Here is a 23,561-nt window from a genome sequence, read left to right as displayed (position 1 = left end):
TTCCAGAAAAACAAAACACGTGCCCATTGCCACCCCCCCCCGCCCCCGCTGGACAGACCTGGCTCTGCAGTGAAAAATTCAGGACATTTCCCCTTTCCCGAAGGCCACAGTGCTCCCAGCCCGGCACAGAGACCCCGCTCCTGGGGACAGTCCCTCCACAAGAGCCTCCTCTAGTCTGAGTCCGGCAGCAGCCATGACAAAAAGCAGGGTGGTTGTGCCGGGGCCACAGCCGGCCCCTCGCCTCCGCTCCCACTGCAGCCCAGAGGCCCCACAGAGGGTCACGGCACCCATGGAGGGTCGCAGCACCCGCAGAGGGTCATGGCGTGTTGGCTGTCTCCCTCCCTGCTTCAGGCCCGCTGTCCCCACGTGCCTGTAGCTGGCTCTCCCCCTGAGGAGGGGGTTTGGGGGACTAAACTGGAGGGGATCAGCTCCACACCGGAGGGACGGGGGCAGGACGGCGTGGGGCGCAGGACCCCCTCACAGAGGCTCAGGGCTGGCTCCCCAGCACCTTCAGTGCTTGCACTGCGGGCCCATCGGCTCCAAAGAGGGCCAAGAGCCGAAATCCTGCCTTCCCAAAAACTGTGCGTGCGCCTGCCTGCGGCAGCTGCCCAGGACAGCGGGACGCGGTCGGGCCGGCAACCGGCACCGTCGGCCTTTTCAGCTACGGCTGACCGATGAAACGCACGCACGCTGCTTGGTAAAACAGCTGCTGGAAAGAGGGGAGAGCTGATCCAGCAGAGGTAGCGGCTGGGCAGAGACCGGGTCTAACCGGGCAAGGGGTGCCAATGAGATCACCGGCTTAAAACAGAAAGAAAAAACAACCCCAAAACTGAGAGAAGCAGCATTGCTCGTGAGGCTGTTTGGCGTGACACGCTCCCCAGCCCACCCACGACGGAGGAGGCACGTTCAGCCTGGGGCACGCTGTGCTGCGGAGGGGAGGGCTCCCGGGGCTCCCCGCGGGGCTCAGCAGCAGCGTGTCCCCCTTGCCCTCCCCCACCACGGGTGACAGCCCCCCACCAGCCCAGGGGACAGCCCTGCTGCCTTCCCGTCTGTGCTTTGGCTCTGGGGAAGGGGTACCCCACTTCAGCTCCCCCCAGCCCCATTGGGGCAGCCCACCGGCACTGCCGCCCGGCCCCCACCGAACGAAAGGGAAAGGCAACAAAACAAAACCCACGGCACAAACAGAAAGGGGACCGCCGGGCACCGGCCCGAGGCTGCCGAGAGGGAGGGAGCCGCTCCCCGTCCCGTCGGCATCGCCCCCGCCGCGAGGCACGAGCCCCCACACGCTACAGCTCCGACTGCGAGCGGGAGATGCGCGGGCCCTTGCGGATCTCCTTCCGCTTCTCCTCCTTCTTCCTCCGCTTCTCCTCCTCCCGCAGCGCCTTCTGAAAGGTGTCAGCACTGGGGAAAAACTGCGGGGTGACAGCAGGGGGTCAGCATGGGGGAGCCCCCGCAGCCTCCCAGAGGCACGACCTCCCCCAAACCCATCGCACAAGCCCCGCGATGCCAGAGGGCTGGAGGCTGGATGCGGCACCAGGCGAATGGGGTCCCGATGCTCCCACGGGGCAGGTGGCCATGGGCGGGGGGAGATGGCACCAGGCACCCGAAACCAACCGCAGCCCAGCTGGGGAATTCGATGCACACGTTTTGGCCAAGCTCCCTCTGTGCCAGGGGGGGTTGGCCGCTCCCCACCAAGCCACCCGTTTCCTTTCCCAGCCGGCTGCCTGGAGCCACAACGGGGATGGGGAAGCCCACGGGGCAAGCCGGCGGCATTACCATCTTACCTCGGAGTGGTCCGTTTTAAAGGGATTGCGGTAATCGGGTGATTTCTCGCTGATTCCCAGCTCCTGAGCCATCTGTGGAGCAAAGCGGAGACCGCGTCAGGGAGCGGTGCCTCCCCCCTGTGACCAGGGTCCCCTCCTCCCCACCAGCCCCCTTCGTGCTCTTCCCCCACCCCTCAGCCCAAGCACACCCCTCAGACATGGGGTACGCTCCCCCTGCCCTCCTTTTACGCCCAAAACCTCACCCCCCAACCCCAGCAGCAGAGTGGGGACGTGGCAGGGAGGGAACCAGGAGCCGTACCAGCCCCAGGACCTGGGAGTGGGGTCCCTGCTCGAACACGCCCGTCAGGTTGCAGAAGCCGATGCCCCAGCGGATGAGGCTGTTCCAGTTGGAGTTGCGGTCGAAGTAGTGGTGCACGATCTTGGGGAAGCGCAGGACGACGTCCCCGAAGAAGGCGGTGTTCTCCACCACGTGGGAGTATGCTGTGGGGACAGCCGACAGCCCCGTCGGCACACGTGCCCCATTCCGCTGGCACCTACGTCCCCACCGGGAGGTGGGGAGGCTGAGGGCAAACGGGTAGGCTCCCCAGTACAAACTGGTCAGAGAGGCAGCAACAGGGTCCCCGACAGACAGGGACCAGCCCAGGTCTGGTCTGGGTACACGGGGGTTTCGGACCTACCCCAGTGCCGGTCCCGGGAGGAACGCTGGCGATGCCCCAGAGCACTAGGAAAGGGAAGGGGTAAGGAGCGGAGAGGACTCACCATCCTTTATCTTCTCGTCCTGAGGGAAAGGCCCGTCTGGAGGCACGTCGGCAGCGATGAGCACAGCACGGGAGTCCTCCAGCACCTGCCAGAGCCCTCGGTTACTGCCCCGTCCTGCTGGCCCTTCCCCAAACCCCGGGGGTGCTGGCCCAGCTGCCCCGCGTTGAAGCCCCATGGCGTCCCACCCTCGGTTCCTAAAGCCCACTGCCCACCCAGCTCTTCTCTTTGACCCCATGGAGGCCCCTCGGCCCTCCCTGCTTCTCCTGCCCGCCCTCCCCAGCCCCACGGCACTCCGAGCCCGGGGGGCGGCCCGTGCCGTGGCTCACTTTGAAGAGTCCCTTGAGCATGATGTCGATGATTTTGTACTGCTGGTTGATGTCATTGAGCTCGATCAGGTTCTTCAGCGCGTTCATCTGGTCCTTGCGCTTCACCTCAAACAGCTTCTTATCTGCACCACCGTCAAGGACGCTGTCGGTACGCTCCCACCACGCTCCTGCTCTCCCTCTCCGCCGGGCACCCGGCACCATCCCAGCCCCCCCAGTTCTCCACAGGGTGCCTGAGGGCTGGGGGGCAGCGCCTAAGCCAGGATGAAACAGGTTTCCAGCGAGCCCCTTTGCCCAGACACCCCAGCGGGGCACTTAAGGATGCTGGGCGCTCGTGGGGAGCTTTCTACTTGCCAGCCCCTGCTCCAGCTGACGGGCTGGAGGATGAGCGTGAACTCCCACCTTCCCCATACGCATCTCCACAAGCACACATATTAAATACCTTTTAATAATTTGCCTGTTCACCAGGGCATGCTGCCGTGTGCTAGGAAGGGCTTGCTTTAGTCCACCTCCTCGTGGGTGATAAATGCCCGCGGCACAGAGGAGACCGAGTGCCGCAAGCCCAGGAGCCCTCTCCCATCATCCCAGCCAGCGATTCCAAAGCACTGTGACCCACCGGCGTGCTCTGCCACCTGGCTGACCACACCGCTCCCGAGAGCGGACTAGGAGACACGCTCAGCGCCCAGCATGCTGGAGCAGAAAGGAAAAGCACCGCGCTTGGGAGGATGCCAGGCACTGCTGGAAAACCCACCTCCACTCCTGCACTGAGCCAGGCGCTTGGTTAGCAAACCTGGGAGCTCGGCTAAAACCCTTCTACAGAAGAGCAGAGAGGCAACTGCCCAGCGGTTCTGGGTCCTCTCTCTTCCACCCCCCTGTGCCCCCTTCCGTGGTCTCTGACCCTTTCCCTGCGCGCGAGCTCCTTCCAGCCTCAGCAGGCATGGGTGCGTACGCCAGGACACGAGGGGCAGGCTGCAGAGAAGGATACAGATTTCCAAGCCGGAGTCCACCCTCTGTTTTTCCAGGTCTGCGAAGCTGCCCCGGGACAGCAGCAGCGCCAGCAGAATGGGGCAGATGAAGAGAAAATCCATGTTGGCCGCCACAGCCTGGAACAAAACGGACCAACAAAACCAATTACCAGCGAGGAGACTTACCAAAGGGAAAAGTCACAGGAGCCTCTCAGGACCGATAGCACATCGTCCTCGGCAGCAGGGTCCTTGCCCACCTCTCCCTTGTCCCCATGAGGGGTTTGCGGGAGATGGTGGCCAGAGCAGGGCCACGGGGCGATGCTGCAGCTGGCCCGCTCTCCCCCGCGAGGGAAGCCCTGGTCTCCCCCTCCTCTCTACCTGCCTCCACTGCTGGCTGGGCATCATCTGGGCCCCCAGGGATCTGACCGAGCACTGACCCAGCAGAAAAAATTAAGTCCTACCCCTTCTCCCAAAAATAACAGCTAGCTTTTTGCTGGGTATGCGAGTTAGAGCAGCCAGCAACCAAAGCAGCAGGGCCGAAGGGAGGAGGAGGATGGCCAAGGGGATGAAGTCCACCTCTCCTTCGAGCACCAGGCTCGACCATCTCACTTCACCTCTTGGGGTGCTGCTGGTACCTGGACCCTTCCCCTGGCTACAAGCCGGGTGCCAGCTGTGTGCCCCATGCTGAAAAGCAGCAGCTGGGTGATCTGGTGGTAATTCCCCCCTCACCCCAAGCGCATCCCTCCCCAGATGGTGCCTGAGGCTCTGCAGGGATGTGGTCAGGCTGCTCCTGGCCACGAGGGTCCCTCAGACAGAGCCAACACGGAGAAGAGAGAGGCTGGAGGAGAAGGTCCTTGAGAACGAGGACCCTGGCCCCTGGGACAGCCCAGACCTCGGACAAGGAGAGCAGTACCTCGGCCTCCAGGCACCGGGATTCAAGGTGGCCTGTCCACAGGGATGAGGTTTCCGCGGGACTGAGCAGCGGCCAGTGGCAATTACGGAAGCAGCAGCTCCTTCAGAGGCATCCCCTGAGCTGCCTCCTGCTCCGGAGGGAAAGGCAGATGTGTGAGGCCACCAGAGCTGCCCTCACCCCGTCCCCCTGCTCTCCCCCTGCGTCCGAGCTCGCCCGCCCAGCCGAGCCTCTCCCTGCGATGCCCTAACTGGAACAGAAACAAGTCTCTTCTTTGCACCATATCTAGGGTTGGTTTTTTTCTTGTTGTTTTTCTTTTTTAAACAAATACAATTTCTTCAAGCTCAGGCCCATGAGCGAGGCAAAGCAGGCAGCACCGGCAGCTCTCCCAGCCCTGCAAGGAGCAGCAGCAGCTCCCACCGAGGCTGAGCCAAGCGCCCTCGCACCCCCAGCACGGGCAGGGAAATGGCGTCAGGCAAACACGAGAAACCCTCTGCATCATTTTCCTGTTGTGCTTCGCAAAAGGCAGCACCCCTGGAAGGGAACGGATCAGAGAAACTACTACCAGCGTTACAGAGGAAGAGACGGCTGCCCCCGGCGTGGGCTCAGCATCACGCTCTGCATTTCGGATGCAATGCAGAGCCGGGACAGCAGCACAAGCCTCCCACGCAGGGCCTGGGGTCAGTCCCCTCTGCCTGCTGCGGCGTGAGGCTTAAGGCATATTCCAGCCACCCTGAGAGGCCACAAAGGACACCAATAAGCCGAGGCTGTAAGGAGAAATTCTCCACCCCGGGCAAGCAGATGCTCTGCTGGACCCACCAGCCTGGTGGGCTTCCAAGAGACTGCTTCACCCTGCCAAAAACCACGACCCAAGGACCCGAGGCCTGGCTCAGTGAGGGGGTGTGGGTCCACCCTCTGCAGAGCCCCCCCCAGCTGCTCCCTCCCTCCCTCCCAGGCTCTCGGGGAGGAGGAAGAACAGCAACTCAAAAGCACAAACTGTGACTGCCCTGGGACCCAGGCTCTTGTTTGCCCCTCGGATCAGACATGCGGCCGTTAAGGACCAGGCTGGCTATTTGCCGTGCTCTTGGAGAATCAGAGAGAAACCTTGGAGGCAGCCGGTGGCCCCCAGACCGGGCTGAAAGGCAAAGAGCAGAAATGCTCCCCACAACAGCTCTGCCACGCTGCCCGCAGCAGTCCCGGCACGCCTGGTCAGGGCAGGGGCTCCCGCATCCCCTCCTTCCGACACGGGAGCCGGGTGGCTGGCGGATGCCCCGTGGCCGCTCCAAGGAGGAAGACGCTGAGCTGCAAAAAAACCCGCTCAGGCAGCAGCGGAGCGAGGCACGGCTCTCAGCCGAAGCGGTTGCCGGCCAGCTGGTTGCTGCAGCAGAGAGCCCACCAGCCTGCCTGGCTGCCCAGGAGTCTCAGAACGGAGACGGGCTTTTCCACAGACACGACAGCAGATGCTGCAGTATAGGTGGCTAGTGTTTTCAACGAAAACGTTTTCAATGACTTTACAAACCCTCCTGCAGCAGTTCTACAGATTGTGCCATGGGACAAGGTCAGAAGAAGAGGACTAGAGAACCACGCCATACCAGAAGCCCATCACCTTTTCATCTGACCCCTTCCCTGCTAACACTCATTCTCACATCGAAGCTACTGACCGTCGTTGTCCGTCAGGCTGAAACACCCCCGTGAAAATGAAGCAGGAGCCAGTTGTTGCCCTCACCCGCAGGGAAAGTGAGGCTGCTGGTGCCACATGGGACCAGCCTGAGCTTATTTCCCTTTGCTGCCCTGCCCTTTTCACCCCGTTTTAATAGCAGAGGGCATTCCCTCCTCTCCAGGCCAGACTGCGTAATCGCAGGGATGCCAAAGCTTCTTGCAGATGTTCCTCCATGCTTTCCCCACAAACCCTCCCTCGTGTCTTCACACACGCTGAGGGACGAGACGAGACAGAAACACTGCAGAGCTGCTCCTCTCTTCCCTCCCTGCTCCTCCCTGAACTGATCCCTGCCAAAGCCGGCTCTGCCCGGCACTCCCAGAGCGGTCCGGGGAGCCAGGGCCTGGCCTGATGCTACAGATGGGAAGGAGCTTCCCTTGCAGCCCCGGCCAGCTGGTTGTTTCAGCAGAAAGCCCACCAGTCTGTCTCGCTGTCTCCCGTTCTCTTAATTTAGACATGTTTTTCCAAAGACACGACAACAGATGCTGTGTTATAGATGGTTAGTACTTTCCATTAAAATGTTTTTAATGACTTTATAAATTCTACTGCAAGAGCCCCATCTGAACTGAGCATCCCCGGGATTTATGCACTTAATGAGCTCGCGAGGCAGAGCCACGCTGCCACGCTTCGGTTCCCAGGAGGGACTTTCGCAGGACCCCCCTTCCCCTCCGCAGGGCACTGAAACGCAGGGGCAGAGCATCACCAGCCCGCTTGCCCCGAAACAAGGAACGAAAACCCCCCGCCCCACGAATCCATCCCTGAGCTGCTCCTCCAACAACCAGATGAGGATTAATCTCTTGTCGCAGCTGAACCAAAAGCTTCTGAAGCGAAACACAGGCTGCTCAGACTTCTTCTGCCAGGACGTTTCTCCACAGGGCTGACACAATCAGCGGCACGGCAAGGGCCGTTCGCACCAGCTTGCCTCCGAAGTCCCTCAACCCCCAAACCCAGAGCTGGCCCACCGCGGGGACGGACAGCCCTGACCGAAGGCAGGGAGCTGCTGCGACTTCCAGCAGGAACGGGTCCGTCCCAGCCCACCCCCGCGGCTCCCATCCTGCGGGAGGGGGCCGGCAGCCCCCCGAGGGGCTGGGGCGGCGGCGGGCACGGAGAGAGGCGGGGGGGGGGTCTCTCTCAAGCACCGCTGAAAGTGATGGCAGGCGCAGGGGGACCGCAACAGCCGAGACCAGCCCGGCCACGCCGCGGGAAACCCACGCAGAGCCGCGGGCGCGGCAGGCAGCACCGGGGGGTGCGCACCCACGGCTGCCGGGCTGGTGCTGCCGGCGGGCGGCTCCCCGCACGGCTCCCACGGGGGGGGCCGGGTGGCCCCTCGGGCAAAACCCCTTTAACCGAAGCTCCAGCCAGGCAGCCCCGGGGCCGCGCCGCCCGCCCCGCTCATCGGCCACCCCGGCTGCGGGGGCTTCCCTCCGTCCCGGGTCTCCCTCGGGGGGGTGGGGGGGGGGCGCAGCAGCCACCCCCTCCCCGCCACGACCCCCCGGGGAGGGGAAGGGAGGGCTCCCCGGTGACCCCCCCGGCCCGTCTCCCGCAGGCTGCCCCCTCACCTGCGGGCCGGCTACCGGGTACCGGGGTGGGCGCTCACTCCCGCCGCGCTGCCATGCCGCCGCCGCCGCCGCTTCCCCGCCCCGCCGTGTCACTTCCTGAGCTGCCGCCCCGCCCCGGGCCCGGCCCGGCCCCGCCGGGGCTGACCGCGCTCCTGCGGCTGGGGGGGAGCCGGTCCCCGCGATCCCCCCACCCCCCCCACCCCCGGCCCGGGGGTCTGCTCCCGCCGCGGGCGGGCTTCCCCCGGCTCCGCGAACGGCGCTCGGTGAGAAGCGGCAGGCGGAGGGGTCGCGGCCGCAGCCCACGGGCTCGCTCTGCCACCGGGGAGAAGCCGCCTCTGCCCAGTGGGCCCAGCGGCACCGCGGCTTCCCCGGGGGTCCCCGCCGGCCCCGGGGAAAGGGCCAGCCCGCAGCACGGCCAGCTAAGGCGGGGGAGCAGAGCCGCCGCCGCAGCCCCTGCCCGCCCGGGGCGACGGCGTCCCCGCCAGGCAGGGCTGTTCGTGACAACCGAGGAGCATCGACCGGGCCTCGCCCCACACAGAAAAGGAAAGGAGCCCCGTCGCAGTAACCAGGCTTTATAAACGATTCTCAACAAACCTTTCTCTGAAAACGAGCTACAGACGACTTCCTTCGCCCTTCTCCCCTCTACTACTCACTGGGAATAAAGGGCAGGATGGGGTCTCCTGATCCATCCCCGCTCCTCTGCTGCGTGCACCCCATCTTCTCATTTCAGTCTCCAATGTGCGAGAGGGACACTGCCACACTTCCCAGACATCTGTCGTGGCTGGCATGAGCGGAAACCGCAGGGAAGGCATGGCTGACACTCCAGCGCGCTACGGGAATTCCCACATTTGACACACTGCTGACGGGAGGTTTTCATTACTGAACCAGCCCTCCCCCAAGCCGTGGAAACCCCACCAACAGATGTGAGAAACACCAGCGTGGGCGAACCCGAAGAAAGTTCTTTTTCGACAAAACTGATGTCAAAACTTGGTTTTGACCAGAGGGTTTTGTCTTCCGCGTTCATGACTCTCCCGTTCAGGTAGCCACCACTGCTGCTTTTTGAGTATACCCAAACCCCGTCCTAACAACCAAGATTTGAAGGCTTCTTTGTATGTGGAAAAGCCAGAAAATGAGGAGCCACTTCGGCAATGTAACATGACCTCCTGTCCCCCTTCCCTCACCCCTGTACAGACGGGCAAAGGCGGTGCAGAGGAACTTCATGGGGCTGGGTGGTCTCCACCCGGACAACCTGCGCTCCAAGTGTCCCACTGCAGCGCGGTAGTATCACAGTGGGGGCAAGCACGAGGATAAGCTACTTCTCACAGGTAGCAAACACCTCACCCAGTCCGTGCCCTGCACGTGGCCGATGACAGTGTCCCACAATGGAGGAAGTCCCCCGCCAGCAGGAAATCACTGCTGGGGCCGCTTCCATCACTGCTATCTGTCTGAGGCAATGCGGCGTGATGAAAACAGGAAGGCAAAAGCAGTCGGTCTGAGAAATAAACAAACACTGCGCCAGGCTCCCTCCTTCTCCACAAGTAATCTGGGAGCGGCCCCCACCTCCCGTCCATGAAGAGGAGGATTCAGGTCTCAGGAAGGGACTCTACGGCCGAGCAGAACAAAATTCAGTAACTCCACTCGGCAGCTTCTGAATGCTCGCTGCACTCTGAAAGTGCTCGAGTCATCTTCGGGTTTCCACGACTTTATGGGCGTACTGGTGCTAGTTAGCACGCAGACAGAGGTTAAGTGATTTCTCATCCTCCAGGGAGATCAATACAGGGATCATTACTGCTTTGAAGTCACAGGCTCCCCGGCCTGCTCCCCTTTCATCAGACCACCCCTGCCATATAGATGAATGCAATCCCAGCACAGAGACCCACCCATCTTTCGTCCCAAATGTCTCCTCATTTCCCAAATGTCTTCTCAAATTTGGGGATGACAAAGCCTTTCATCCCAAAGTTAGCCAAGTGTAGCAACCGCTCCGAGTTTTTGCAATTGTGTTCGCCTTCAGCTGGAACAAGGGAAGGAGCAGCAGATCAAGTATCCCTTCCACCTCTGTTACACCTACCACTCTCACATCACCTATCAAAGGCATCTGCCCAGCAAAGGATACACAATGTCCTGATGTTTTACACACGCGGTCCTCTGTCCCACGAGGCGCTCCAGCAAGGTCTGAATGGTCCTCGACTGCACTGGCTCCACCTGGCAATGACTGCTCTGAATCTGAGCAGTCAGAAGAAAGAACGATTTCCAGACCAGCAGGAAACTGTTGGGCTTGTTCCTCATAACCTCCCTCCCTCATCTCCACACAGAGCAATGAGACCTTCAAACTTTGATCCAGGAGGGAATCAAGGGGACACCCAATACGACGACACAGTTTAGGCAGCTGCTGGCATCACTCCCTTTCCGATTTAACTGTACGCCCCTCAAGGCAGTAGGCCAAGCTAGCAGCTGCGGGATTCCTCTTCATCTTACTATAACCGCCTCAAAGGAAGTTTACGGCTCCCCATCAAAAGCTAAAGCAAACCCCTAGGGATTCCCTTCCCATTCTCCTAGGCAGTCACCGTGCTCTTACCTGACAAAGGAAGAGGTGAAGAGCACGAGATGTGGCCTCAGGCAGCTCTGCTAAATTGGCTTCTGCTGCCTCCTGGAGAATCTGGCTAATTTCTTTTTGAGAAATAATATTGCTGCTCTGATATTTCAGAAACTTGACCAAAGGAAAAAAATAGAGGCATTAAATAGTGAAAGACCCACAGACTCCAACAGTGACTCATCTCCTGGAAAGGCCTCTTCTATGTAACGGCATGCTGCAGCACCTTAAGCACAGGCCTGATTTTTATACCACTTCTAATAGAACCAGTGCAAATATCTGTGTTGATGGTGCTCTGGTTTATAACCAGACTTATTTTGGTTTAGGTCAGGAGGGAACTAAAATAAACCAGGTAACCTTTTAAGAGTGAAGTAAGAATAGCAAATATTCACAGACACATCTTGGATTTGGAGGAGGAAGGTTCACATTAAACGCCTTCCTCTCATCCACTGCCACGAGGGCTTTGTCTGCAGTGTTTCTGCTGGGTAGGACCACATCCCCTCTCTTGCTCGCAGGGCCCACCTACAGCAGGGCAGGAGGTTGCGGCAACTCCCCGCCCCCCCGAAAAGTCAGGTCTGTAAGGTCAAAGACGGGGAGACAAGCTGTGATGCCAAGCAGAGCTCTGTTCTCCAGAGCACTGCAGCACACTCCCTGACTGTCAACAGCAGTTACATGTTCTCTGCAGGTTTCCCCTCTCCTCCCCAGCGGTCCTAGATGATGTAAATAAATGCTACAAACACCAGAAGAACAGGAGGTGCTCACTAACAGCAGTCAGTTTCTGCAGGGTGTGGAAGGGAAGTTCACTTGAAAGTATCATTATTATTGGGCACAAATATAGTGCCAGATGAAGCCACGGCAGTATCTGAGATTGTGTGTACGTAGGGGGTAAGTTCCAATAACTGCACTGTACCAACACACTGGTAAAAACGGCCAACAGCCTGCCCTTCCCCTGCTCACCAAAGTCACCAGCCTGAGAACTCCTGGCTGCAGAAAGGACTTCTGGCCCCCATTGAGTAGTGCGAAGAGCAGGAATCGGTGCCAGGGCTGTGAAGCAACATGTAGAGCTGGGAGAGAAGGAGAAGCCAATCAAAGACAGCTTTAAAACTGGCCAAGTGACAGGCTGGACCCGGATAAGGACAGTCTTCAATACTGACCCCAAGTTTTCTCTTCTAGACCCCACGCTGTGAAACACTAAGGGGATATTTTGCTCTGTTCTTACTTGCTTTTTAATCTGTCACTCTTTGGGCAAGAGTTTAGTCATGAGGACAAAAGCTTAATAGCTTTTTAAAGCAGAAAATACACTTTGTCCATCTTTGTGCTCGTACAGGAAGAGAAACCTTCTCCTGGGGTGCGCATCATAAAATAGTAAGGGGATATCTTTAGCCCAGGGTTTTAAAAATAATACCCTCTGGTTTCAATATGAGGACAAGTTTCCTAACCACAGGTTTTATTTAGCTGCAGAATACCCTTTGGGGAATGAAGAAAGCCCTATAACATAAGCTGCAGAAACCAAGCCTGGATCTGCAGCAGAGAGCATACTATGGGGACCAGCCAGGCTGATGGCAGCAATGCAAACAATCAGTAGAGAACATTTTCTTAGTAAGGAACATATATGATAAACAAAGTTAAGGCTCAAGGTCACTGTCTGTGACAGCATGAAGTCTCTCACTGAATGCTGAAGGTAAGTGTTGTTACCTGGTATTTATTGCAGGTTAGGAGCATGAGATGGACAACTACAACAGGTCAGCTGATATAACTTGTTACAGCATGGCAACTCACCAGGGTTTTAGAAAGGTCCCTTTTCCACTGGCAGTCACGTAACCTCCCTATTGCCACTACAAGAATCTTTTCTATGGGAAAACAACACTAAAAAATAATGTAAAAATGTTTGGGGGGCATCTTTTAGCTGGTGGAAATGAGAAAGTACCAGCACTGTGCACTGAGCCTGCTCTGCGCATCTGGAAAACCCTCTGGATCAAGAGAGGGGTTTAGAAAGCCTCAAATGAGACAACTCCTGGAGTCAGAGTCCAGGCCGCACTCTTTGCAGTGTTCTCACATCTTTCAGTCAAACATAGCTATGACTCTCATTCTGCTTGGAATAAGGCGACTCCTGTTATCGCTATTGTGAACTTCTGCACCACAGCAAGAATTCGGGCAGCCAAAGTGACAGGTTCAGCTGTTTCTGAAGAAGCATTTCATTAGCTTAATCCCAAATCAGCGGAACCTCCCCATAACATGCCACCTTTTTTTTTGGTTAACCCAGCCTTTTAATAGTCTCCCTTCAGCTACTGGCTGTCATTTATCTGCAGTATTACATCTTCATTCAACCGCTTCCTTTCTCCCACCAGTGTCCCTTTTGTCTGGTGTTCATTCACTCCATCCCCTTCTCTTAAGTGTTTAAATGACTGACTTGAACAGGTCAGGGTACAGAGAACTTTCTGTCTGTTGTAAGATCAGAGCCAGCACCTGGACTTTGTGGCAGGAGGCTGACAAGAAGCAGAAGGGTCTGTTCTTCCCCGCAACTGTACAACGCTGTCGTATTAGGTTATATTGCTAACAGAGCATACATAAGGTCTGACATGGACTCTGGAAACCAAGGTCTGCATTCACCCCTGGAAATCTAGAATTTCCAGCTTCCATTCCCTAAGGCTGCCTAGTACCCTGTTCTCCCTTTCCCTCCCTCAGGGCCAAACTGTGACCAACGCTGTCCGTGTGGAAGACACATCATATTCAGATACTCCCTCCCCTATATTTATGGCCTAAAGGTTTGCTACAAATTGGCCTGGAAGTGAAAGACTATTGCTACACTCCTTCCACTCCTAAACCTCTCACTCTTACCATATGGGGGGGTGGGGAATGACTTTTTTCCTTCTGGAAAGCATCTTGGTGTCCAGAGCCAAAGCGAGGGCTCATGCCTTCAGGGGAGCCTGGCACTGTGATTTCATCCCATAAAGCACATGATTAACTTTAGGCATACAAATAATTTTTCTTATTGGGCATAAACTCATTAAGCATCTGCTCCAGGGCGCTACTGGATGGAGATCAAAGAGCTCAAAATCACTGCAGGAGGGAAACCCAGGAGAAGAAAGAGCAGGAAGACTTTACCAACATCCTGGTTCTTCACATACAGGTATTCCACTAAGGTTTCCAGGCAGGCAACCACGGCTTGAGAGAGCAGCAAGTCTTTCTGGAATACCAAGAGGGGGAAGAAAAGAAGAAAAAAACCCACCCAAGCCAGTCAACAGCTATTACAAGAGGAAAATTCATAAAGTGGCAGGATCTGAAGAGCATGCAGGACAGGAAAATAACACCCTTCATCTCCTTCACGGGATGCAACGTGCTGCAAATCATCTGTCACGTCAAGGAGCCAGACAAAGGCACGACTACTTATTCTGAAACTAAAAAAAAATTAAGTAACAGCCTCCAAAGAATAAAGATGGGAGCCCAATGTCGCTTGAGAGAGTTAAATGTAAACCAACGTACCACCCCTGGAGCCCAACATCACTTGAGCAAGTTAAATGTAAACTGATGTACTACGCCCCAAAGCACCTTTCCAGGGGCCCTGGTGGAGGGACTGGGATTTGTTACACTTGTCCCACCTCTGTCCCTATGCATGTGGCATCCCTGCAGAGCAGGAGATGGGAAAACGGAGATCATCATTAGCGCACAGAATTTCAGCTACCCAGTTCAGCGGCAGGGAGTACCGCATAGCTTGATTTACCTTCTTTCTCACTGCGCCATGCTGCAGCAAGAGCATTTTCCCTCCTCCTTATCACATGTCTGTAAGGGGTGGAAAATGCAGGCAGAAGAAAAAAAAAAAAGGCAGCCCCTTAGGTCCTGCAACAGGGTGGTTTCTCCTCAGGTTAGTGTACCTGCTTGAAGCCCAACACTTGTGTTGTTCCAAAAGTCATATTTTATATACCTGCAACTCGACGTGCACCATAAGATTCTGCAGACTGACAACAAGCGAGAAGACCTGCCACGTGGCAAGGGGGTGCAAGGCAGCATCCTGCAGCGATGATGGCTGTGGTGGCGTAGCACCTTGGGCTGTGTTTTCGCCAACGATCACCAACAGAGAGGAGGAGAAGTTCTGTCGCAGGACAGCTCTCAGGAACTGCATGATGCTTACTAGACAGGGAGTCACTTATTAGTGTGCGTCAGTGTTTTCCTCTCCCCTGGCCTGTGTGTTGGTGCATGTGCAATAGCATGGGAGAGGGTGAGGAGAGAAAATTTGGGCTTAAGGGCCCGCTGGAGTTGCCCACCAGCTGCTGACAGCTGCAGGCAGGAATGGCAACACGAGTTCCCTTGTTCGTCTCCCCTCTGTGAGACACTATCCCAGTTCACGCTCAGTTCCAGATGTCACTACCAACCCCCAAGGAAGATTTGCCCAAACACAGCAGAGCTCCAGACAGTTCCCTTTTGCCCTTTCTCACTCCCAGTTACGTACTCCCGAAGCCAAATGGACCAAAGCTTCCAGATTCCCACCAGCACCTCCACCATCCCTCTCCACAGTCACCAGTTCTCCCTTGTTGCCTGTAACATGGTAGTAGCAGCTGCTTCCAGTCAAATCCCTGTAACAGATGCAGAATACCTAACAGCAGGACTGGCTGCTTCTTCCTGAAGATGACTGCATTCAGGACTGCCGTTAAGTCTAGAGAGAGTGTCTGGTGAACCTAGAGGAGAATGAAATAGAAGAGAAAAAACAGTGCTGGTTCAGACCAGGTAAAAAGCTCACTTACATACTTTCAGTCCTTAGACGCTACCCCACAACGACCACTGAAAAACAAGGGAACAGCAACAGGGTTTCAGGAGTCTGACCCAGAAGGGAGAGTCACATCACTGGGCCCTCAGGTTTCACTCACCACCAGCTGCCAGCCTCGCACAGCTTCCAAACCACGGTGCAGCTCGTTCGCCTGTCTCGCTCTCACCACTCCCTGCGGGCCCTCCGGCGCATGGCTGTCAGAATGCCGAGCACAGTGAGCGGCAGGAACAGCCATCGCCAAACACGGCTCTACCTTCGCCACACAGCCGGTCAGCAAGACTGAGGAGCCAGGCAGCCAAAAGCCAGCAGTGGCAAGAATCCGTCCCTGCCTGCTGGAGCTGGGAAGCCTGCAGAGAGCCCGGGGCTAAGAACTACGGCATGGGTGAAGGAGGCAGAGGAGGTTAGGGACTTGGGAATCAGGGGAGGCAGGAAAGGTGGGCTTGAGAGGGCAGCCTGCAACACTCCGTCTCCCTCACGGAGCAGCCACCCAGCAGCAATGGCATGAAGCCTCACAGAGCCCCAGAAGGGTTCAAGCTCTTCAGCAAGGCAGAGAGTTGGCATGGGAGGGCAGGCATGAGGACCACAAGACTGATTCCTTCAAACCGTCTTCTGAAGAGAGAAATGTTCAACAGGAGAGTTAGGAGTACCTCCTGCAACAGGGTGGCAGTGGTCACTTGCCTAATAAACTGACAAGCCAAAGCCTTTAACAGCTCACCATCCACGACCCATGTTTATCCACAGGCTTCTGCTAAAGCCAGTAGCTAAAGCCAGTTAAATAAACTTAACACAGTTAAGACGCAAACTTGCTATGGCCAGACAAGTCCTCACTATTAACATCAGCCCAAGATGAATGTGGCCATTTCTCGGAGCCATTGTTCCCCTCTAAAAAGCTGCAAGCTTGGGGAGACAGCCTGGCATCAGCTCACATCCACAGCCACAAAGGCCCTCTTACAAGGGTCCCCAGGACGCTTTGTGCAGCTTCAGCTATACTGAGCAGCAGAAAGCAGCAAGAGAGGTGAGTCTTTCTCTTATCCCCTCTCCATCCCGCTCAGCAGAAGAGTAGAAAAACTGAAGCTTAGAAATGCTGAAGATTAGAAACACTGAAACAGCCTTGAACCACTTCCATTTGCCACCTGTATCTGTAGTTTCTTTCCCCATCTCTGGTGTGAGAAGGATTCTGGACTGCACATCATAGCACATCAAGCCAATAAAGTATCGACGAAGCCAAACAACAGGTTTATAAGCCACTAAATGATTGTACTTCAAGGATCAATGCAAGCTGAGAGAGTCACTCCCAGAAGATGAAGCTCAACACTAGCCACTAGAATTGAATCCCTTTTGGGACTGGCAGAACATTGACCACCCAGACACAGCTCTGACTTGGAAACCGAGAAGGTAAATTGTGCTCAGCAGTTAATAGAGCAGGGACAGGCGGGTCTTGCTATGCATTCACACAGGTGACAGTCCATACAAGTCCCATGCTGTAAGACCTAGGCAGAGGCAGTACACCCGTGAAGTAACAGCTGCAGATGTGGTCTGGGTTGGCCTTTTGGAAAACATCTTCCCTCACCATTAGAAAACCAACCCTTGCTTCTCTGTGCAGATGCACGCATGCCCTTAACGTGATTTTACCATCTGCGAATAGGTGCACCGAATCCCAAACAACATATTCTGGTGGGCATAACTGCAAGAGCAGAGCTCACAACTCATGACATGCTGTTTAACTCCCTATCAAGAGAGGAAGAGAGGCCTGGGCAGATACTTCAAAAGGAAACATTATCCCCTTGTGTTGGCATTAGAAAGTGCTTTCCTTGAAGCTGTAATTCCAGTATCAGCTGACAACTCCAGCTTAGCTCTCTTGTCAGACCGCAAAGCATCACATACAATGACAACTGCCCACATTCGTATGAGCTTGCTAATACTGAACACTTACTTGCCAGTAATAGGTTTGGATTTTGACTGTTCCATTATTGATCATTTTAGTATCAAAAAAGCAGTTTACAGCATGGGAGCTGTGTCTCCCACCTCCAGCCTTCCCTTGAGAAAGGCCTTAAAATGCATTTTACTCTGTCCTGAAGAGGAAAGTGATTTGGACCAGGAGGGCTGGGTACGCATTTTTTCCCCCAGGATTTCTGCCGCGCTGTAACTCTCCAATGATTCGTGTCTCAGCCTTCAGCAACATGCTAGCTTCCAGTCCTGCTGGAGAAGTGCAGCAGCGAATAACTTGTGGACAATATCAAAAGAGCAACCAAGGCAAGCAGATTCCAGGCCAGAGCAAACCACTTTCCTCTGCTAATGAAGATTTTTTTTTTTTTTCAATTTTTCTTTTTTAAGGTTTAGCCATTCCCTGGATCTGAACACTAGAGTGGTTCTAACCTCAGTATTGTAGCGATGCTGATAAAGTAAGAGGGATGCAACCAGCAGCCATCCAGAGCAGAGCAATGCATCCTCAGATGATAGGTAAGCAGGTTCAGAAGGAGGGGACCGCAACCAGGTGTACTCCAAAACCTTCTGCAGGAGCTCTAGCAAGGACACGTTGGAAAGCAGCACAGCCACTGCTGCGTGGGAGAAACATAATTGGAGAGGCTGATGGGATGGCACAGGTTAAACCAGCTTGACAAGCAGAAGAGAAGTGCAGAGCACACCTCTGCTGCAGTGAGGCAGCCCCCGCTGCCACGGCTCATCAGAGTAAGGCTGTCCAGCTACGCTAGTATTCATCTCCCACAGTGCAAGCGACCATTCAGCCAGCTAATAAAATGACCAGCCTTCAGCTAACACAGCTGGAAGGTTGGTTAGAGCTGTTCTCTATTATTGTTTAATTTTTTGAACCATGGCAATACCAGGACATTTCAAACAAGGCACCAGAGCCCCACTGCTGTGTTTTATGAACAAGAAAAATACAGTGGTTCTGACTCTCAGCAGCCAATTCCTGCATCATCAGAAGGCAGCAAAACCAAACCAAACCAACACCCTCAATCTAAAAAAACTCATCCCAAATACAAAATGGTCTTTGTTAACTGTAATGCTGCATCTGGAAGGGGAAAAATCCACCTTACCTGCTGAGACAGTTAGAATACCATCTCTAATGGCCAAGCTACAACCTCGCTGAGACTAACTTAGCAATCAATACAATCTTGCCTCACCTCTCTGTTGACTACAAGGTGTTGTCTCATGAAGGCTCCAGTACAGAAAATTCAAGGATGGCTGCAGGAGGTCACTGTCCCTCGGCCTGCATTTCCCGCAGAGATTACTGACTGGAAACAAAAGAATGTGCATAACACGGACACCGATAGAACAGAGCACCTCAGCACAAGAGAGAAGTCAGTCAGTGGGGAGAGAATTCGGACAAGAGCGACACAACCTGAAGTGAAAATAAACAGAGCATCGTACAGACAAAGCAATAGACACCTGCCCTAGAGTGTTTGCTTTAGACCGGACAGTGCAGTGGAGGACAATAATGGGGGGGGGGGGGGGGGGAATAGAAAAGGGTATATTAAAGGGCATGTATCACATCGGGCAGTAATGAATCCAAGAGCAACAGACTTAAGTGACCTGTTTTCACAGAGTGAGTTTGATCCTAATACCATGAACAGCCATGTGCCTGTCTCACATGGTGACCAGACTGGGGAATGGCACGGAGAGCTGTGCTCCTCCATTCTCACCAACTCTGCTCACACGAGGAATAAACACGCCACGTTTGTTGTAAGCACCAAACCCTTAGGAACAATGTTTAGCAAGAGTTTGGGAGGGAAATCCAGGACTGCAGGGCCCAGCAAAACTGTCACAGAAGATCTTCTAGAACAGCTTAAAGTCTGAGTAAGCACTTCTCAAAAACCACACATCAACACGCCTCCCCACACCCCGTCCATCTACGAGCTGACTTCACGTAGGCCTCGTCAGAGGAGAGTGCCCTGCACACCCACCCCTGAAGAACATAGCCTGGGGAGCCAAGCAGGGAATGAAGGGGGTGGCTGGGGCAGGGAGAGAGCTGTGTTGAAAAATACAGAGCAGAAAGCAAGAGCAGAAGGAGCTTGTGACTCCTGGGAGCAGCTGAGCTGTGCTCTGAAACCACAGCAGCTAAAAAAGGGCTGGCATAAAGAGGACATGCTTCTTCCACACCTCCGGTTCCCTGGGCTAATGAATGTCTTGAGAAACGCTGCTTCTTTACAAGGGCAACACAGGCAGCCCCGAGACATGCAACCTTTCAAATTGAAGGGGATAGTCCTTCAAAGTCTGCTGGAGAGATCAATTTGTCAGACCAGGGAAGAGATGACAGGATGGATCAGCGGAACTTCCCTCTAGTATCTATTCTTTTTTCACAGCCTGCATGAACCTCCAATAGCCAAGAAAGAAGGGAGAAGTCGCCAAGTAAGGATGACCAGCCAAGAGAGCAGGTCACGGTATGGTGAGCGAACAAACACGGCCTGCTCTTCTGTGTCTCTGGGGTGCAGTGGGCAAGTCCCACAGCTGGCTGGGACCCATACACTCTGGACTCACGCTCCAGGGAGAGCCCAGGTTCACCAGGCTGCTGGTCCCTGATGGCTGGTTCGTCACAGGGCACCCCTGTGGCCTGAACCCCACAGGAGTGTTTTAGCAAGTGTGGATGGGGAAGGATGATTCAGGAAGCTCATCAGCAATACTGTCACGTGCCAAGTCCACAACAGTCACAGACCCTAAAATCATGTCACGGCCAGGAGAATACTTTGGCCACCTTGTGAGGTTTCAGACAACAAACGTATTGTAAAAGCAAGAAGCAGAGAACCTGGGTTTTGTTGACTGAACTGATAACCAGGGCTCTTTACCATGCTCTGGCTATGAAAGTATCTCAAAGCAACCATAACTGTAATGCAAGGCACACCTTCTCTCAAAGGACAAAGAGCCAGCCCCTAATCATCTTATGGAACAATTATCAAGCACAAATCAAAGTCCCCCGGGAGAATATGGATGCATGGACTCACCCTGGTGAAGCAGCTTGAAGTCTGTGCTGTCCAGCTCCCTCACACCTTTGCTCCGCAGCTGCACCAGGAAAAGGAGGCTCAGCAAAACAGGCAGGTTCCTGTTAGCTAAGAAAGGCGCAGACAGCTTAACTTGTCAGTGAACTCTAAACTGTTGTACCTTAAAGCGTGCAAAAAATTGTTAATTTTCCGACTCAGGAATGAGGGTGGGTGAGGGGACGAAGTATTCACCCTTTACACACACACACACGCTCCTAACTTAATTCTCATCTCTACAGTCCCCGCTGGATCTGGCTCCCTTTCTGCCACTGTGGGTTGGCCTGAGTTACACGCCGGATCCTGCCAACACCATTCTAGGAACAACTAGAAAAGAGGGGGAAAAAGGAGGCTAGGGTCTTTTACACTCTTAGTGAACCATCTAAGGGGCATGGTCACTGCACATTCAAACTGAAACCTCATAAGCCCTTTGCGGTCTGCCCTTTTCCCATCTACTGGACCATCACTGGCAGCCTGCGCTTTGACAGCAGCCCAGCACCTCAGAGCGCTTGGCTGCACAGCATTTGTTCTCCTCCATCTTGTGAGGCTGGGAAATGCTGTCCATCCCACCCCACAGGGCAGAGCAGAGACAGTACAAGCGAGAGGCCCACACGGCAGGTCTATACGTGAGGAGAATGGAGCTGCTTAGACCACCAACTCCCCAGGGCAACCCCCTCCCTCGTATACTCACTCTTCTGCAGCGCTGTGAAGAGGTAAAGATTTTGTATTGTATACAGCCATACCTACAGCAAGCAACTATCGCCTCCAGGAAATGTCTTCACAAAGGCTCAGGAGTTTTCAGTTTTGAGGAGGAAACATTTATGGGTGTCTTTAATGTTCATGTAGTCTTGACAAAGTCCCACTGTTGGGCCGCCTTCTTGTCTGAGAGCAGGCTACTGTTTGAACAGGGATGCAGATCCCCTGGACTTATCTGCCCCAGACCTCACAGAGAGCTGCCTGCGTGCCGGGAGACAAGTCGTGTCTCCAGAGTACATCTGGTGTTTGACTTTCTGGATGGGGCTGCCAGGAACTCAGTTAACGAGTTCAAGATGCAGTATGAAGAGGAGCTGGGGATATTAGTGGCAGCAGAAGGGCTGGAATCTTGCAAAAGCCCCTCTAGCCCAGTGTCCTGTCTCCATCACCAGCAGTTTGGAGGAACAGGTCTGACTCCCGCAATAGGAAATGGACAATCTGCCTCCCCGCAGCCCCTGGCACCCCTGGATCAGCAACAGAGGGACACCGCAAGTCCAAATGTGCACAGTTCCAAACAAGATCAGATCTAGCAGATGCCAACATTGCCTTCTTTATCCATAATCTTGCAGTCTTGTGCTCCCCCATGCTCCTGCTTTCAGCCCCTCCTCTTCTCCAGCCTACTGACTTTGCTGGAGGTAAGGCAAAAACACTTTCCCTCTTGTTGCTTCCATCCCAACTGCTGCACAGAAAAAGACCCCAAACAGAGCAGGGCTGTCACCAGTGTCAGCGGCCCCCTCAGGAACAAGTAAAAGCTGTGCTGGGCCCCTATCCTAGGGGAGCCAAGGACGTCCTAGCACTGCTCCCTCTTTCAGTTCAAGCTCACAGGCTGCTTTGCACAGCGACTTTCATGATGGGACAATGGTCCCAACTCCACAGCCAGGGCTAGTAAGGAAAACAGAGGGATATCCCCCAGCCACAACCCTGCTAAATCTTTGAGAGATTTAACAGAATTATGAGATCTGGTGATACCACAGTTCCTGTTTGGGGATCAGTATCATGAATGATTCGGATGATCTCTGCTCCCAGATTCTGTGCCCTGGGAACTGAGGGTACTCAGGCACACCAAGCTGTTCTGCAGAGAGAAGAGGCAAAAAGGAGGATGTCTTTCAGTCACCAGTGCTCAACCGGTTCAAGCTGGAAGATTTACTAGCACGGCTCACCCCTTGAACACTTACGGCAGTGTAAAAGAACCTTGCCTTGGTTTAACAACCACAGTTTGAAGCCAGAACAACCTAAAATAGAAAGAGACTCTCTCACTTCAAAACAAGAATCTCTGGAGAAGGAAACTAAATCAGCACGGTTCTGTCTGTAAATTTCCTCATGCAGGTAAGTACTGAAGCTACATCAGCAGTTCAAAAACACTTTATCCCAGATTGCACCCCCTCAGCCATCTACCCTGCCAGTTATCTTATGGCAAGACCAAGTCACAGCGGGGAGTCACCTTGTAAGGAGGCTGAGCTGCTCTCTACCAGCAGCTGCTGCAGAATCTGTAGGAACTGACTCCGGAGGAGGTCACAGACAAGGACATCTTCATTTCTTTCCAGGAAGGTCCTTAGAGTCATCAACACCTTCCAAGCCACCTCCACAGAGCTTGAGCAGACCAGGTCCTGCAAGGGAAGAAGCACACACATTACCTTTCTGCCCTGATTAGGCAGAAGTCACTGCTATTTAATACCATTATGCTAATCTGGTGCCTTGGGAAACAGCCTAATAAAGCACTGTTCAGATTAAGTATGTCCTGATTAAACAGAAAACTGTATAAAGCAGATGGACCCTCGTCTGGTAGGCACCTCTGAGTGATATCCCGTTTAAAGAATGCATTTGGCTAAGTAACTCCCATCCAGCACACAAGTGTAGGGGTAACATACATTTAAGGTCAAGGTTTTTGACAAGTGAGATCCTAAAGCCCGGGCCCTGCTTCTAAGAGCACAGAGCCTCTGGCACTTCTGCTCTCCTTGTTGTTTTGAAAAATCAGGTTGCATATTAAGGATGCTTACCTAAAAATCAAGCTTATGAGTCAGTCCATAGTTACTCATTTTCAAAAGGCTGGCAGCCTTGTATCTGCAGCAGCAACATAACAGCTAAACTGCATGAAATGTACATAAACCAGACAAACAATCACTCAATCACGGAAAATGGAAGAGTCGTGTACACAGCATTCAGCCCACAAGCTTGTTCCTTGAATATAGATCTCTGTCTGGAGTCTCTGAGCTGAATCCCACAGCCAGTAGCCTTAATTTGGGCGTAGTTTTGTTGTTAAGGTGTCTAACATTAAATTCACCTGCACAGCATGTACAGATGCAGTTCCACAAAGACCAGGCAGAAAATGCCTGGTAGTGCTGACATAATATGATCGTCTCAACATGTATTATGTCAGCCCTGCCTTTCCTCTCCTCCCGCAGTAGTCCTAACTACTGCATTGCAAATGGTACAGCTGAAAGAGGTAAG

The 23,561-nt window shown here is 54.6% G+C and overlaps 2 protein-coding genes across 6 annotated transcripts in view; both read right to left on the bottom strand.

Moving 5' to 3' along the window:
* Nucleotides 1-827: 827 nt before the first annotated feature.
* CCDC134 (coiled-coil domain containing 134) lies at nucleotides 828-9,594 on the bottom strand. Of its 5 annotated transcripts, none has more exons than XM_052789766.1 (8): nucleotides 8,612-9,594; nucleotides 4,745-4,871; nucleotides 3,852-3,969; nucleotides 2,870-2,991; nucleotides 2,544-2,628; nucleotides 2,095-2,264; nucleotides 1,785-1,856; nucleotides 828-1,412 (listed from the first exon to the last, which is right to left on the bottom strand). In XM_052789766.1, exons 3-8 carry the CDS (start codon nucleotides 3,952-3,954, stop codon nucleotides 1,287-1,289), a joined length of 678 nt encoding a protein of 225 aa, XP_052645726.1. In that variant the 5' UTR covers nucleotides 3,955-3,969; nucleotides 4,745-4,871; nucleotides 8,612-9,594; the 3' UTR covers nucleotides 828-1,286. The 5 variants fall into 5 exon arrangements, with proteins under 5 accessions (XP_052645726.1, XP_052645722.1, XP_052645724.1 ...); XM_052789762.1 differs by having other exon boundaries at nucleotides 2,083-2,264; nucleotides 8,612-9,592; XM_052789764.1 differs by lacking the exon at nucleotides 8,612-9,594 and adding an exon at nucleotides 8,018-8,121 and having other exon boundaries at nucleotides 2,083-2,264.
* The window catches only part of LOC128142976 (meiosis inhibitor protein 1-like), a 37,983-nt gene continuing 24,016 nt past the window's right edge, over nucleotides 9,595-23,561 (bottom strand). Inside the window, exons 12-21 of the mRNA XM_052789761.1 lie at nucleotides 22,555-22,720; nucleotides 20,328-20,432; nucleotides 18,513-18,623; nucleotides 17,746-17,927; nucleotides 15,199-15,280; nucleotides 14,530-14,735; nucleotides 13,713-13,794; nucleotides 11,565-11,671; nucleotides 10,593-10,724; nucleotides 9,595-10,240 (exon numbers count right to left, since the gene is read on the bottom strand). Coding sequence (XP_052645721.1) covers nucleotides 10,103-10,240; nucleotides 10,593-10,724; nucleotides 11,565-11,671; nucleotides 13,713-13,794; nucleotides 14,530-14,735; nucleotides 15,199-15,280; nucleotides 17,746-17,927; nucleotides 18,513-18,623; nucleotides 20,328-20,432; nucleotides 22,555-22,720 — 1,311 coding nt within the window. The 3' untranslated portion in view covers nucleotides 9,595-10,102. The remainder of the gene's footprint in view (nucleotides 10,241-10,592; nucleotides 10,725-11,564; nucleotides 11,672-13,712; nucleotides 13,795-14,529; nucleotides 14,736-15,198; nucleotides 15,281-17,745; nucleotides 17,928-18,512; nucleotides 18,624-20,327; nucleotides 20,433-22,554; nucleotides 22,721-23,561) is intronic.

Source organism: Harpia harpyja, chromosome 6, assembly GCF_026419915.1.
Source record: "Harpia harpyja isolate bHarHar1 chromosome 6, bHarHar1 primary haplotype, whole genome shotgun sequence".
Taxonomy (NCBI): domain Eukaryota; kingdom Metazoa; phylum Chordata; class Aves; order Accipitriformes; family Accipitridae; genus Harpia; species Harpia harpyja.
Note: the sequence above shows the minus strand (reverse complement) of the source record. Positions and strands in the feature narration are given on the sequence as shown.